This window comes from Myxine glutinosa, chromosome 3 (genome assembly GCF_964187855.1).
Source record: "Myxine glutinosa chromosome 3, kmMyxGlut1.1, whole genome shotgun sequence".
In the NCBI taxonomy this organism is placed as follows: Eukaryota; Metazoa; Chordata; class Myxini; order Myxiniformes; family Myxinidae; genus Myxine; species Myxine glutinosa.
The window spans coordinates 45,135,508-45,151,454 of record NC_136263.1 but is presented as its reverse complement, the minus strand read 5'-3'; the positions used below and the strand labels follow the sequence as shown (position 1 = coordinate 45,151,454).

Sequence of the window (15,947 nt, the reverse complement as noted above, 5' to 3'; positions counted from 1 at the left end):
TAGTGATGAGTTTCACTTGTGAGGAGTGAACGTAGTGGGATGAAGTGTTGGTCTGGTCAGAGTGTTGTATTACGGGCAGAGTTTTCTTACGGTCTGAATGTATGAATCATGTTCTGTACTGAATGTATGAACCAAGTTTTGTACTGAATGTTTACTGTGTTGGCCTCATCGTGTTCCTGGTGAAATTAAACAAGTTATGGTGAATACGACGTCGTATCTGTGCTTTTCCATATCTGTTCGACTAGACGAACCGTGCACACTGCAGGTATTTTTAAAAGCTTTTTCTCTGTTTAATTACGGCTTGGCGCAGTCGAAAATTAAGTGTTAATTAAGTCGCCAGCTATGAAACATATTAATCGATCAGGCAATATCCATCAGAGTTCTGGGCAAGGGTGTAGTAATAAATGAACGTTTCAATCTTACTAGATGCCGATGACGTTTTCCTTATGTCAGAGACAGAAGCTGACTTGCAGCTTGTTAAATCATTACAATGGAAATTGAATATAAATGTCGATAAAACTAAAGTTCTACACTATAGAAATATGGCAATACCACGTACAGAATTTGTTTTAAGTGTGTTAGACTATATGTCGGCTGGAAGTCCTACACCGGAATTGCTCTCGGCACCCTTTAAAAAATATTGGATATGCCCACACTCCTTTCTAAAAGTTATTAAAATTCAGAGAACGACAGCATTGGTTTGTCTTACTTATAATGTTAGCTCTTATATGCAGTGTTGGCTTGTAACATGCATTGCCATACCACTTTTAATATCACCACACAGCTCTTTTTCACGGCAATAGCTGAGTTTTTGACAAAACAAATATCACCTGTATGTAATAATAAGACTAAATATGTGTAGTAACATTTTTTTTAGCAGGTTTAGAATATATCACCCCATATCGCGAATGTACATGTATATCTAATCCGACACACTTAGACACAAAATGGCGTCCAAATTTGAGTTGACACAACTCTCTATATACAGGAACTCTAGGAACGAAGTTTCACCGAGCTATTTATTTAGCTCAAAACCAAAGAACTCAAAAGCACTGAGAGTCTGAACCCGCCCCTCGAACGGGCGGCAATTTATATCGCAAACTGAACACACAAAAGCCACGCCTCTCAGGCGGGGCGTGGTATGCAAAATAGGTAAGTCACGCCTCTCGACGGGGCGTGGTATGCAAGGCAAGTGTTCGCCCGAGAAAGACAAGTCTGGACACGCCCGGGCCCGGGCGAGTCCGGAAACGTGACCGCTTGGCGCTTGCCGGTTGCGTCATCGGCCAGTGCACGGTAATTGTGTCATGCTTCCAGTAACCGCTACAATGTGGAGATTATCCCGTTGTTCCAGTTTATTCCGTTGTTCCAGTTTATCCCGTTGTTCCAGTTTATCCCGTTGTTCCAGTTTATCCCGTTGTTCCAGTTTATCCCGTTGGTCCAGTTTATCCCGTTCTTCCAGATTATCCCGTTGTTCCAGTTTATCCCGGTGTTCCAGTTTATCCCGGTGTTCCAGTTTATCCCGTTGTTCCAGTTTATACCGTTGGTCCAGTTTAGCCCGTTGGTCCAGTTTATCCCGTTGGTCCAGTTTATCCCATTGGTCCAGTTTATCCCGTTGTTCCAGTTTATCCCGTTGGTCCAGTTTATGCCGTTGTTCCAGTTTATCCCGTTGTTCCAGTTTATACCGTTGGTCCAGTTTATCCCGTTGTTCCAGTTTAGCCCGTTGGTCCAGTTTATCCAGTTGTTCCAGTTTATTCCGTTGGTCCAGTTTATTCCGTTGGTCCAGTTTATCCCGTTGTTCCAGTTTAGCCCGCTGTTCCAGTTTATCCCGTTGGTCCAGTTTAGCCCGTTGGTCCAGTTTATGCCGTTGTTCCAGTTTAGCCCGCTCTTCCAGTTTATCCCGTTGGTCCAGTTTATCCCGTTGTTCCAATTTAGCCCGCTGTTCCAGTTTATCCCGTTGGTCCAGTTTACCCCGTTGTTCCAGTTTATCCCGTTGTTCCAGTTCATGCCGTTGGTACAGTTTATCCCGTTGTTCCAATTTAGCCCGCTGTTCCAGTTTATCCCGTTGGTCCAGTTTACCCCGTTGTTCCAGTTTATCCCGTTGTTCCAGTTTATCCCGTTGTTGCAGTTTATCCCGTTGTTCCAGTTTATCCCGTTGTGCCAGTTTATCCCGTTGTTCCAGTTTACCCCGTTGTTCCAGTTTATCCCGTTGTTCCAGTTTATCCCGTTGTTCCAGTTTATCCCGTTGTTCCAGTTTATGCCGTTGGTCCAGTTTATTCCGTTGTTCCAGTTTATCCCGTTGTTCCAGTTTATCCCGTTGTTCCAGTTTATCCCGTTGTTGCAGTTTATCCCGTTGGTCCAGTTTTTCCCGTTGTTCCAGTTTATCACGTTGTTCCAGTTTATCCCGTTGGTCCAGTTTATCCCGTTGTTCCAGTTTAGCCCGTTGGTCCAGTTTATCCCGTTGTTCCAGTTTATCCCGTTGGTCCAGTTTATCCCGTTGGTCCAGTTTATCCCGTTGTTCCAGTTTATCCCGTTGTTCCAGTTTATACCGTTGGTCCAGTTTATCCCGTTGTTCCAGTTTATCCCGTTGGTCCAGTTTATCCCGTTGTTCCAGTTTATCCCGTTGGTCCAGTTTATCCCGTTGTTCCAGATTATCCCGTTGTTCCAGTTTATCCCGTTGTTCCAGTTTATCCCGTTGTTCCAGTTTATCCCGTTGTTCCAGTTTATCCCGTTGTTCCAGTTTATCCCGTTGGTCCAGTTTTTCCCGTTGTTCCAGTTTATCCCGTTGTTCCAGTTTATCCCGTTGTTCCAGTTTATCCCGTTGTTCCAGATTATCCCGTTGTTCCAGTTTATCCCGTTGTTCCAGTTTATCCCGTTGTTCCAGTTTATCCCGTTGTTCCAGTTTATCCCGTTGTTCCAGTTTATCCCGTTGTTCCAGTTTATCCCGTTGTTCCAGTTTATCCCTTTGTTCCAGTTTATCCCGTTGGTCCAGTTTTTCCCGTTGTTCCAGTTTATCCCGTTGTTCCAGATTATCCCGTTGTTCCAGTTTATCCCGTTGTTCCAGTTTATCCCGTTGTTCCAGTTTATCCCGTTGGTCCAGTTTATCCCGTTGTTCCAGTTTATCCCGTTGGTCCAGTTTATCCCGTTGTTCCAGATTATCCCGTTGTTCCAGTTTATCCCGTTGTTCCAGTTTATCCCGTTGTTCCAGTTTATCCCGTTGTTCCAGTTTATCCCGTTGGTCCAGTTTATCCCGTTGTTCCAGTTTATCCCGTTGTTCCAGTTTATACCGTTGGTCCAGTTTATCCCGTTGTTCCAGTTTATCCCGTTGGTCCAGTTTATCCCGTTGTTCCAGTTTATCCCGTTGTTCCAGTTTATCCCGTTGGTCCAGTTTATCCCGTTGTTCCAGATTATCCCGTTGTTCCAGTTTATCCCGTTGTTCCAGTTTATCCCGTTGTTCCAGTTTATCCCGTTGTTCCAGTTTATCCCGTTGTTCCAGTTTATCCCGTTGGTCCAGTTTTTCCCGTTGTTCCAGTTTTTGCCGTTGTTCCAGTTTTTCCCGTTGTTCCAGTTTTTGCCGTTGTTCCAGTTTATCCCGTTGTTCCAGTTTATCCCGTTGTTCCAGTTTATCCCGTTGTTTCGATTTATCCGGTTTATTTGATTCTCATCTAAATCCCTTTCTAACTTCGTGCAGTAAATGCGGTAATTTTGGGTTTAAGTTGTTTCTCTCACAAATGTTTATTTTATAATCAAAATATATTTATCAAATGAAACATTTATATGATTCGTGTAATCATCCCATTCGGTGAGTATATTTAGTGAGTTTCGTGTGTTCATTAACACTGATTTACTCTTCCTGTAGGTTCGATGTGGAGCATTACGTACCACCATTGCAGAAATTATTGGATATTCACCTAGAGCTGCTTTCAAAACCCAAGCTCATTGCAGATGCTGCAGGGAATGTCATGGCAGACGAAGGAACAGCAGGTGGGAACTCATCATTCATTCATTCATTCATTCCTTACACCTCGTGTTCACTCTGTCGTTTCTCTCACTGTGTGATTGGTTTGTATAATGTACCATGATCAATACTGTGGTACAACATAATATTCTTATACATATTGTGCAATATCAACCTTTTTTTAAAAAACATAATTTACACTACTTTTACACCCTTTACCTGCATGTTGTTGAGTACCTATTAACTACACCTAGCATGAGTACAGGTGATGTGCAGCAGAGGGGACTGTGTAGTTACACTCAGAAGATGACACATTTGGGCAAACTTGGACACACTTGGACTCTCTTTTGGACAAACCTGGACACACATGGATCCACTTGGAAAAACATGGACACACATGCACAAACATGGACCCAATTGGACAAACATGCAAAAACATGCACAGACATGAACACACATTAACACACACACACACACACACACACACACACACACACACACACACACACACACACACACACACACACACACACACGGACACACATGGATACACATGGACAAACATGGACACACATGGACACACATGGAGTTGAACTTTGAATAAACTCTCTGTGAATGTTTATTTGTCTGTTGATCGAAGTTTCTAATCTCAGATTAAAAACAAACAAACAATCAATTGGACACAATCAATCAATCAAACACCCGCTCGTGCAGATAAATGTAAATAACTTTAAATGAAACGTTTTAGAAACGGTAATTACACTCCTGGGATAATAATGGTTTTGTTACAATTGTTAAAGCAGGTACAATGACGTATGGTACCTTTATCATCGAACATTTAACAATGTTGGTACCATGCCATGGCACGGAGGAGGGGAGGAGGTAAGGAGTGAGGGGAGGAGGTAAGGAGTGAGGGGAGGAGGTAAGGAGTGAGGGGAGGAGGTAAGGAGGTAAGGAGGTAAGGAGTGAGGGGAGGAGGTAAGGAGGTAAAGAGTGAGGGGAGGAGGTAAGGAGGTAAAGAGTGAGGGGAGGAGGTAAGGAGGTAAGGAGTGAGAGGAGGAGGTAAGGAGTGAGGGGAGGAGGTAAGGAGTGAGGGGAGGAGGTAAGGAGTGAGGGGAGGAGTGAGGAGTGAGGGGAGGGGGTAAGGAGTGAGGGGAGGGGGTAAGGAGTGAGGGGAGGGGGTAAGCAGTTAGGGAGGGGAGGAAGTGGGAGGATGTGGGAGGTCGGTGAGCAGATGGAGGAATGGTGAGAGCAGGGGGTGGGGGTGGGAGGTCGGTGAGCATGTGTGATGTCATTGTAGCCCATTATGACCTTCGATTAAAACCACTTTGCAGTGGATCATTAACCGATCGTTAACCACACAAAGCCAACCACTCTTTCGGATGGAGATTCTGCGACAAGGTCGGCATCGTTGTCTTCAACCTCCGACCCATCATCACCTGTGCAGGACTAAAACCTGTAGACTCAATAGGAGTATTACGGCTGAAACCTGTAGGCGAATTATGGAGTATTATGGCAACCCCCCTGGTGTTAATTCAGCGATCGACCGGGATTCGAACCCAGGATCCGAGGATCCCAAGACGGCACCCTAACCGCTAAGCCAACACCAGGCTATGTCGGCTCAATAGGAGTATTAGGGGTAAAACCTGTAGGCTCAATAGGAGTATTATACTATTATACGACTCAATAGGAGTAGTAATCATTGAACAGGGCAGCATGTAGAATCATTGAACTGGGCAGCATGTAGTAATCATTGAACATGGCAGCATATAGTAATCATTGAACAGGGCAGCATGTAGTAATCATTGAACAGGGCAGCATGTAGTAATCATTGAACAGGGCAGCATGTAGTAATCATTGAACAGGGCAGCATGTAGTAATCATTGAACAGGGCAGCATGTAGTAATCATTGAACATGGCAGCATGTAGTAATCATTGAACAGGGCAGCATGTAGTAATCATTGAACAGGGCAGCATGTAGTAATCATTGAACAGGGCAGCATGTAGTAATCATTGAACAGGGCAGCATGTAGTAATCATTGAACAGGGCAGCATGTAGTAATCATTGAACAGGGCAGCATGTAGTAATCATTGAACATGGCAGCATGTAGTAATCATTGAACAGGGCAGCATGTAGTAATCATTGAACAGGGCAGCATGTAGTAATCATTGAACAGGGCAGCATGTAGTAATCATTGAACAGGGCAGCATGTAGTAATCATTGAACAGGGCAGCATGTAGTAATCATTGAACAGGGCAGCATGTAGTAATCATTGAACTGGGCAGCATGTAGTAATCATTGAACTGGGCAGCATGTAGTAATCATTGAACAGGGCAGCATGTAGTAATCATTGAACAGGGCAGCATGTAGTAATCATTGAACAGGGCAGCATGTAGTAATCATTGAACAGGGCAACATGTAGTAATCATTGAACAGGACAGCATGTAGTAATCATTGAACTGGGCAGCATGTAGTAATCATTGAACAGGGCAGCATGTAGTAATCATTGAACAGGGCAACATGTAGTAATCATTGAACAGGGCAGCATGTAGTAATCATTGAACAGGGCAACATGTAGTAATCATTGAACTGGGCAGCATGTAGTAATCATTGAACAGGGCAGCATGTAGTAATCATTGAACAGGGCAACATGTAGTAATCATTGAACAGGGCAGCATGTAGTACTCATTGAACAGGGCAGCATGTAGTACTCATTGAACAGGGCAGCATGTAGTACTCATTGGACAGTGCAGCATGTAGTACTCATTGAACAGTGCAGCATGTAATACTCATTGAACAGTGCAACATGTAGTACTCATTGAACAGTGCAGCATGTAGTACTCATTGAACAGGGCAACATGTAGTACTCATTGAACAGGGCAACATGTAGTGCTCATTGAACAGGGCAACATGTAGTGCTCATTGAACAGGGCAGCATGTAGTACTCATTGAACAGGGCAGCATGTAGTACTCATTGAACAGGGCAGCATGTAGTACTCATTGAACAGGGCAGCATGTAGTACTCATTGAACAGGGCAGCATGTAGTACTCATTGAACAGGGCAACATGTAGTACTCATTGAACAGGGCAACATGTAGTACTCATTGAACAGGGCAACATGTAGTACTCATTGAACAGGGCAACATGTAGTAATCATTGAACAGTGCAGCATGTAGTACTCATTGAACAGGGCAACATGTAGTACTCATTGAACAGGGCAACATGTAGTAATCATTGAACAGTGCAGCATGTAGTACTCATTGAACAGGGCAACATGTAGTAATCATTGAACAGTGCAGCATGTAGTACTCATTGAACAGTGCAGCATGTAGTACTCATTGAACAGTGCAGCATGTAGTACTCATTGAACAGGGCAGCATGTAGTACTCATTGAACAAGGCAGCATGTAGTAATCATTGAACAAGGCAGCATGTAGTAATCATTGAACAGGGCAGCATGTAGTAATCATTGAAGAGGGCAGCATGTAGTAATCATTGAACAGGGCAACATGGAGTAATCATTGAACAGGGCAACATGGAGTAATCATTGAACAGGGCAACATGGGGTAATCATTGAACAGGGCAACATGGAGTAATCATTGAACAGGGCAACATGGAGTAATCATTGAACAGGGCAGCATGTAGTAATCATTGAAGAGGGCAGCATGTAGTAATCATTGAACAGGGCAACGTGGAGTAATCATTGAACAGGGCAACGTGGAGTAATCATTGAACAGGGCAACATGGGGTAATCATTGAACAGGGCAACATGGAGTAATCATTGAACAGGGCAGCATGTAGTAATCATTGAAGAGGGCAGCATGTAGTAATCATTTGAAGAGGGCAGCATGTAGTAATCATTTAACAGGGCAACATGGAGTAATCATTGAACAGGGCAACGTAGAGTAATCATTGAACAGGGCAACATGGAGTAATCATTGAAGAGGGCAGCATGTAGTAATCATTGAAGAGGGCAGCATGTAGTAATCATTTAACAGGGCAACATGGAGTAATCATTGAACAGGGCAACATGGAGTAATCATTGAACAGGGCAACATGGGGTAATCATTGAACAGGGCAACATGGAGTAATCATTGAACAGGGCAACATGGAGTAATCATTGAACAGGGCAGCATGTAGTAATCATTGAAGAGGGCAGCATGTAGTAATCATTGAACAGGGCAACGTGGAGTAATCATTGAACAGGGCAACATGGGGTAATCATTGAACAGGGCAACATGGAGTAATCATTGAACAGGGCAGCATGTAGTAATCATTGAAGAGGGCAGCATGTAGTAATCATTGAAGAGGGCAGCATGTCGTCATCATTGAAGAGGGCAGCATGGAGTAATCGTTGAAGAGGGCAGCATGTAGTAATCATTTAACAGGGCAACATGGAGTAATCATTGAACAGGGCAACGTAGAGTAATCATTGAACAGGGCAACATGGAGTAATCATTGAAGAGGGCAGCATGTAGTAATCATTGAAGAGGGCAGCATGTAGTAATCATTTAACAGGGCAACATGGAGTAATCATTGAACAGGGCAACGTAGAGTAATCATTGAACAGGGCAACATGGAGTCATCATTGAAGAGGGCAGCATGTAGAAATCATTTAACAGGGCAACATGGAGTAATCACTGAACAGGGCAACATAGAGTAATCATTGAACAGGGCAACATGGAGTAATCATTGAAGAGGGCAGCATGTAGTAATCATTGAACAGGGCAGCATGTAGTAATCATTGAACAAGGCAACATGGAGTAATCATTGAACAGGGCAACATGGAGTAATCATTGAACAGGGCAACATGGAGTAATCATTGAAGAGGGCAGCATGTAGTTATCATTGAACAGGGTAACATGTAGAATCATTGAACAGGGCAACATGTAGAATCATTGAACAGGGCAACATGTAGAATCATTGAACAGGGCAACATGTAGAATCATTGAACAGGGCAACATGTAGAATCATTGAACAGGGCAACATGTAGAATCATTGAACAGGGCAACATGTAGAATCATTGAACAGGGCAACATGTAGAATCATTGAACAGGGCAACATGTAGAATCATTGAACAGGGCAACATGTAGAATCATTGAACAGGGCAACATGGAGTAATCATTGAACAGGGCAACATGTAGAATCATTGAACAGGGCAACATGTAGTAATCATTGAACAGGGCAACATGGAGTAATCATTGAAGAGGGCAGCATGTAGTAATCATTGAACAGGGCAACATGGAGTAATCATTGAACAGGGCAACATGGAGTAATCATTGAACAGGGCAACATGGAGTAATCATTGAACAGGGCAACATGGAGTAATCATTGAAGAGGGCAACATGGAGTAATCATTGGAATGGGCAGCATGTAGTAATCGTTGAACAGGGCATCATGTAGTAATCATTGAACAGGGCAACATGGAGTAATCATTGAACAGGGCAACAAGGAGTAATCATTGAACAGGGCAACATGGAGGAATCATTGAAGAGGGCAGCATGGAGTAATCATTGAACAGGGCAACAAGGAGTAATCATTGAACAGGGCAACATGTAGAATCATTGAACAGGGCAACATGTAGTAATCATTGAACAGGGCAACATGTAGTAATCATTGAACAGGGCAACATGTAGTAATCATTGAACAGGGCAACATGTAGTAATCATTGAACAGGGCATCATGGAGTAATCATTGAAGAGGGCAACATGTAGTAATCATTGAACAGGGCACCATGTAGTACTCATTGAACAGTGCAGCATGTAGTACTCATTGAACAGGGCAGCATGTAGTGATCATTGAATAGGGCAGCATGGAGTAATCATTGAACAGGTCAGTATGTAGTAATCATTGAACAGGGCAGCATGGAGTAATCATTGAACAGGTCAGTATGTAGTAATCATTGAATAGGGCAGCATGTAGTAATCATTGAACAGGTCAGTATGTAGTAATCATTGAACAGGGCAGCATGGAGTAATCATTGAACAGGGCAGCATGTAGTGATCATTGAATAGGGCAACATGGAGTAATCATTGAACAGGGCAGCATGTAGTAATCATTGAACAGGGCAGCATGTAGTAATCATTGAACAGGGCAACATGTAGTAATCATTGAAGAGGGCAGCATGTAGTAATCATTGAACAGGGCAGCATGTAGCAATCATTGAACAGGGCAACATGTAGTAATCATTGAAGAGGGCAGCATGTAGTAATCATTGAACAGGGCAACATGTAGTAATCATTGAACAGGGCAACATGGAGTCATCATTGAAGAGGGCAGCATGTAGCAATCATTGAACAGGGCAACATGTCGCAATCATTGAACAGGGCAGCATGGAGTAATCATTGAACAGGGCAACATGGAGTAATCATTGAACAGGGCAACATGGAGTAATCATTGAAGAGGGCAGCATGTCGTAATCATTGAACAGGGCAGCATGTAGCAATCATTGAACAGGGCAACATGTAGTAATCATTGAAGAGGGCAGCATGTAGCAATCATTGAACAGGGCAACATGTAGTAATCATTGAAGAGGGCAGCATGTAGTAATCATTGAACAGGGCAGCATGTAGTAATCATTGAACAGGGCAACATGTAGAATCATTGAACAGGGCAACATGTAGTAATCATTGAACAGGGCAACATGTAGTAATCATTGAACAGGGCAACATGTAGTAATCATTGAACAGGGCAACATGGAGTAATCATTGAACAGGGCAACATGTAGAATCATTGAACAGGGCAACATGTAGTAATCATTGAACAGGGCAACATGTAGTAATCAGTGAACAGGGCAACATGGAGTAATCATTGAAGCGGGCAACATGTAGTAATCATTGAACAGGGCAGCATGTAGAATCATTGAACAGGGCATCATGTAGTACTCATTGAACAGTGCAGCATGTAGTACTCATTGAACAGGGCAGCATGTAGTGATCATTGAAGAGGGCAGCATGTAGTAATCATTGAACAGCTCAGCATGTAGTAATCATTGAAGAGGGCAGCATATAGTAATCATTGAACAGGGCCGCATGTAGTAATCATTGAACAGGGCAGCATGTAGTAATCATTGAACAGGGCAACATTGAGTAATCATTGAACAGGGCAACATGGAGTAATCATTGAAGAGGGCAGCATGTAGTAATCATTGAACAGGGCAGCATGTAGTCATCATTGAACAGGGCAGCATGTAGTTATCATTGAACAGGGCAGCATGTAGTAATCACTGAACAGGGCAGCATGTAGTAATCATTGAACAGGGCAACATGTAGTAATCATTGAACAGGGCAACATGTAGTAATCATTGAACAGGGCAACATGGAGTAATCATTGAAGAGGGCAACATGGAGTAATCATTGGAATGGGCAGCATGTAGTAATCATTGAACAGGGCAGCATGTAGTAATCATTTAACAGGGCAACATGGAGTAATCATTGAACAGGGCAACGTAGAGTAATCATTGAACAGGGCAACATGGAGTAATCATTGAAGAGGGCAGCATGTAGAAATCATTTAACAGGGCAACATGGAGTAATCATTGAACAGGGCAACATAGAGTAATCATTGAACAGGGCAACATGGAGTAATCATTGAAGAGGGCAGCATGTAGTAATCATTGAACAGGGCAACATGTAGTTATCATTGAAGAGGGTGGGCAGCATGTAGTAATCATGCATGGATCATGCAGAGGGTGGGCAGCATGTAGCATGTCGTAATCATTGAACAGGGCAGCATGTAGTAATCATTGAACAGGGCAACATGGAGTAATCATTGAACAGGGCAACATGGAGTAATCATTGAACAGGGCAACATGGAGTAATCATTGAACAGGGCAACATGGAGTAATCATTGAAGAGGGCAACATGGAGTAATCATTGGAATGGGCAGCATGTAGTAATCATTGAACAGGGCATCATGTAGTAATCATTGAACAGGGCAACATGGAGTAATCATTGAACAGGGCAACAAGGAGTAATCATTGAACAGGGCAACATGGAGTAATCATTGAACAGGGCAACATGGAGTAATCATTGAACAGGGCAACAAGGAGTAATCATTGAACAGGGCAACATGGAGTAATCATTGAACAGGGCAACATGGAGTAATCATTGAACAGGGCAACATGGACTAATCATTGAACAGGGCAACATGGAGTAATCATTGAAGAGGGCAACATGGAGTAATCATTGGAATGGGCAGCATGTAGTAATCATTGAACAGGGCATCATGTAGTAATCATTGAACAGGGCAACATGGAGTAATCATTGAACAGGGCAACAAGGAGTAATCATTGAACAGGGCAACATGGAGTAATCATTGAACAGGGCAACAAGGAGTAATCATTGAACAGGGCAACATGGAGTAATCATTGAAGAGGGCAGCATGTAGAATCATTGAACAGGGCAACATGGAGTAATCATTGAACAGGGCAACAAGGAGTAATCATTGAACAGGGCAACATGTAGAATCATTGAACAGGGCAGCATGAAGTAATCATTGAACAGGGCAACATGTAGAATCATTGAACAGGGCAACATGTAGTAATCATTGAACAGGGCAACATGTAGTAATCATTGAACAGGGCAACATGGAGTAATCATTGAACAGGGCAACAAGGAGTAATCATTGAACAGGGCAACATGGAGTAATCATTGAACAGGGCAACAAGGAGTAATCATTGAACAGGGCAACATGTAGAATCATTGAACAGGGCAACATGTAGAATCATTGAACAGGGCAACATGTAGAATCATTGAACAGGGCAACATGGAGTAATCATTGAACAGGGCAACATGTAGAATCATTGAACAGGGCAACATGTAGTAATCATTGAACAGGGCAACATGGAGTAATCATTGAAGAGGGCAGCATGTAGTAATCATTGAACAGGGCAACATGGAGTAATCATTGAACAGGGCAACATGGAGTAATCATTGAACAGGGCAACATGGAGTAATCATTGAACAGGGCAACATGGAGTAATCATTGAAGAGGGCAACATGGAGTAATCATTGGAATGGGCAGCATGTAGTAATCATTGAACAGGGCATCATGTAGTAATCATTGAACAGGGCAACATGGAGTAATCATTGAACAGGGCAACAAGGAGTAATCATTGAACAGGGCAACATGGAGGAATCATTGAAGAGGGCAGCATGGAGTAATCATTGAACAGGGCAACAAGGAGTAATCATTGAACAGGGCAACATGTAGAATCATTGAACAGGGCAACATGTAGTAATCATTGAACAGGGCAACATGTAGTAATCATTGAACAGGGCAACATGTAGTAATCATTGAACAGGGCAACATGTAGTAATCATTGAACAGGGCAACATGTAGTAATCATTGAACAGGGCATCATGGAGTAATCATTGAAGAGGGCAACATGTAGTAATCATTGAACAGGGCACCATGTAGTACTCATTGAACAGTGCAGCATGTAGTACTCATTGAACAGGGCAGCATGTAGTGATCATTGAATAGGGCAGCATGGAGTAATCATTGAACAGGTCAGTATGTAGTAATCATTGAACAGGGCAGCATGGAGTAATCATTGAACAGGTCAGTATGTAGTAATCATTGAATAGGGCAGCATGTAGTAATCATTGAACAGGTCAGTATGTAGTAATCATTGAACAGGGCAGCATGGAGTAATCATTGAACAGGGCAGCATGTAGTGATCATTGAATAGGGCAACATGGAGTAATCATTGAACAGGGCAGCATGTAGTAATCATTGAACAGGTCAGTATGTAGTAATCATTGAACAGGGCAGCATGTAGTAATCATTGAACAGGGCAACATGTAGTAATCATTGAAGAGGGCAGCATGTAGTAATCATTGAACAGGGCAGCATGTAGCAATCATTGAACAGGGCAACATGTAGTAATCATTGAAGAGGGCAGCATGTAGTAATCATTGAACAGGGCAACATGTAGTAATCATTGAACAGGGCAACATGGAGTCATCATTGAAGAGGGCAGCATGTAGCAATCATTGAACAGGGCAACATGTCGCAATCATTGAACAGGGCAGCATGGAGTAATCATTGAACAGGGCAACATGGAGTAATCATTGAACAGGGCAACATGGAGTAATCATTGAAGAGGGCAGCATGTCGTAATCATTGAACAGGGCAGCATGTAGCAATCATTGAACAGGGCAACATGTAGTAATCATTGAAGAGGGCAGCATGTAGCAATCATTGAACAGGGCAACATGTAGTAATCATTGAAGAGGGCAGCATGTAGTAATCATTGAACAGGGCAGCATGTAGTAATCATTGAACAGGGCAACATGTAGAATCATTGAACAGGGCAACATGTAGTAATCATTGAACAGGGCAACATGTAGTAATCATTGAACAGGGCAACATGTAGTAATCATTGAACAGGGCAACATGGAGTAATCATTGAACAGGGCAACATGTAGAATCATTGAACAGGGCAACATGTAGTAATCATTGAACAGGGCAACATGTAGTAATCAGTGAACAGGGCAACATGGAGTAATCATTGAAGCGGGCAACATGTAGTAATCATTGAACAGGGCAGCATGTAGAATCATTGAACAGGGCATCATGTAGTACTCATTGAACAGTGCAGCATGTAGTACTCATTGAACAGGGCAGCATGTAGTGATCATTGAAGAGGGCAGCATGTAGTAATCATTGAACAGCTCAGCATGTAGTAATCATTGAAGAGGGCAGCATATAGTAATCATTGAACAGGGCCGCATGTAGTAATCATTGAACAGGGCAGCATGTAGTAATCATTGAACAGGGCAACATTGAGTAATCATTGAACAGGGCAACATGGAGTAATCATTGAAGAGGGCAGCATGTAGTAATCATTGAACAGGGCAGCATGTAGTCATCATTGAACAGGGCAGCATGTAGTTATCATTGAACAGGGCAGCATGTAGTAATCACTGAACAGGGCAGCATGTAGTAATCATTGAACAGGGCAACATGTAGTAATCATTGAACAGGGCAACATGTAGTAATCATTGAACAGGGCAACATGGAGTAATCATTGAAGAGGGCAACATGGAGTAATCATTGGAATGGGCAGCATGTAGTAATCATTGAACAGGGCAGCATGTAGTAATCATTTAACAGGGCAACATGGAGTAATCATTGAACAGGGCAACGTAGAGTAATCATTGAACAGGGCAACATGGAGTAATCATTGAAGAGGGCAGCATGTAGAAATCATTTAACAGGGCAACATGGAGTAATCATTGAACAGGGCAACATAGAGTAATCATTGAACAGGGCAACATGGAGTAATCATTGAAGAGGGCAGCATGTAGTAATCATTGAACAGGGCAACATGTAGTTATCATTGAAGAGGGTGGGCAGCATGTAGTAATCATGCATGGATCATGCAGAGGGTGGGCAGCATGTAGCATGTCGTAATCATTGAACAGGGCAGCATGTAGTAATCATTGAACAGGGCAACATGGAGTAATCATTGAACAGGGCAACATGGAGTAATCATTGAACAGGGCAACATGGAGTAATCATTGAACAGGGCAACATGGAGTAATCATTGAAGAGGGCAACATGGAGTAATCATTGGAATGGGCAGCATGTAGTAATCATTGAACAGGGCATCATGTAGTAATCATTGAACAGGGCAACATGGAGTAATCATTGAACAGGGCAACAAGGAGTAATCATTGAACAGGGCAACATGGAGTAATCATTGAACAGGGCAACATGGAGTAATCATTGAACAGGGCAACAAGGAGTAATCATTGAACAGGGCAACATGGAGTAATCATTGAACAGGGCAACATGGAGTAATCATTGAACAGGGCAACATGGACTAATCATTGAACAGGGCAACATGGAGTAATCATTGAAGAGGGCAACATGGAGTAATCATTGGAATGGGCAGCATGTAGTAATCATTGAACAGGGCATCATGTAGTAATCATTGAACAGGGCAACATGGAGTAATCATTGAACAGGGCAACAAGGAGTA

At 42.8% G+C, this 15,947-nt stretch overlaps 1 protein-coding gene across 1 annotated transcript in view; it reads left to right on the top strand.

Annotated features, from left to right (window-relative positions):
- The window catches only part of LOC137423622 (uncharacterized), a 207,820-nt gene that overhangs the window by 35,680 nt on the left and 156,193 nt on the right, over positions 1-15,947 (top strand). The window contains exon 3 of the mRNA XM_078773960.1: positions 3,857-3,981. Within this exon, the coding sequence (XP_078630086.1) occupies positions 3,857-3,981 (125 nt within the window). The remainder of the gene's footprint in view (positions 1-3,856; positions 3,982-15,947) is intronic.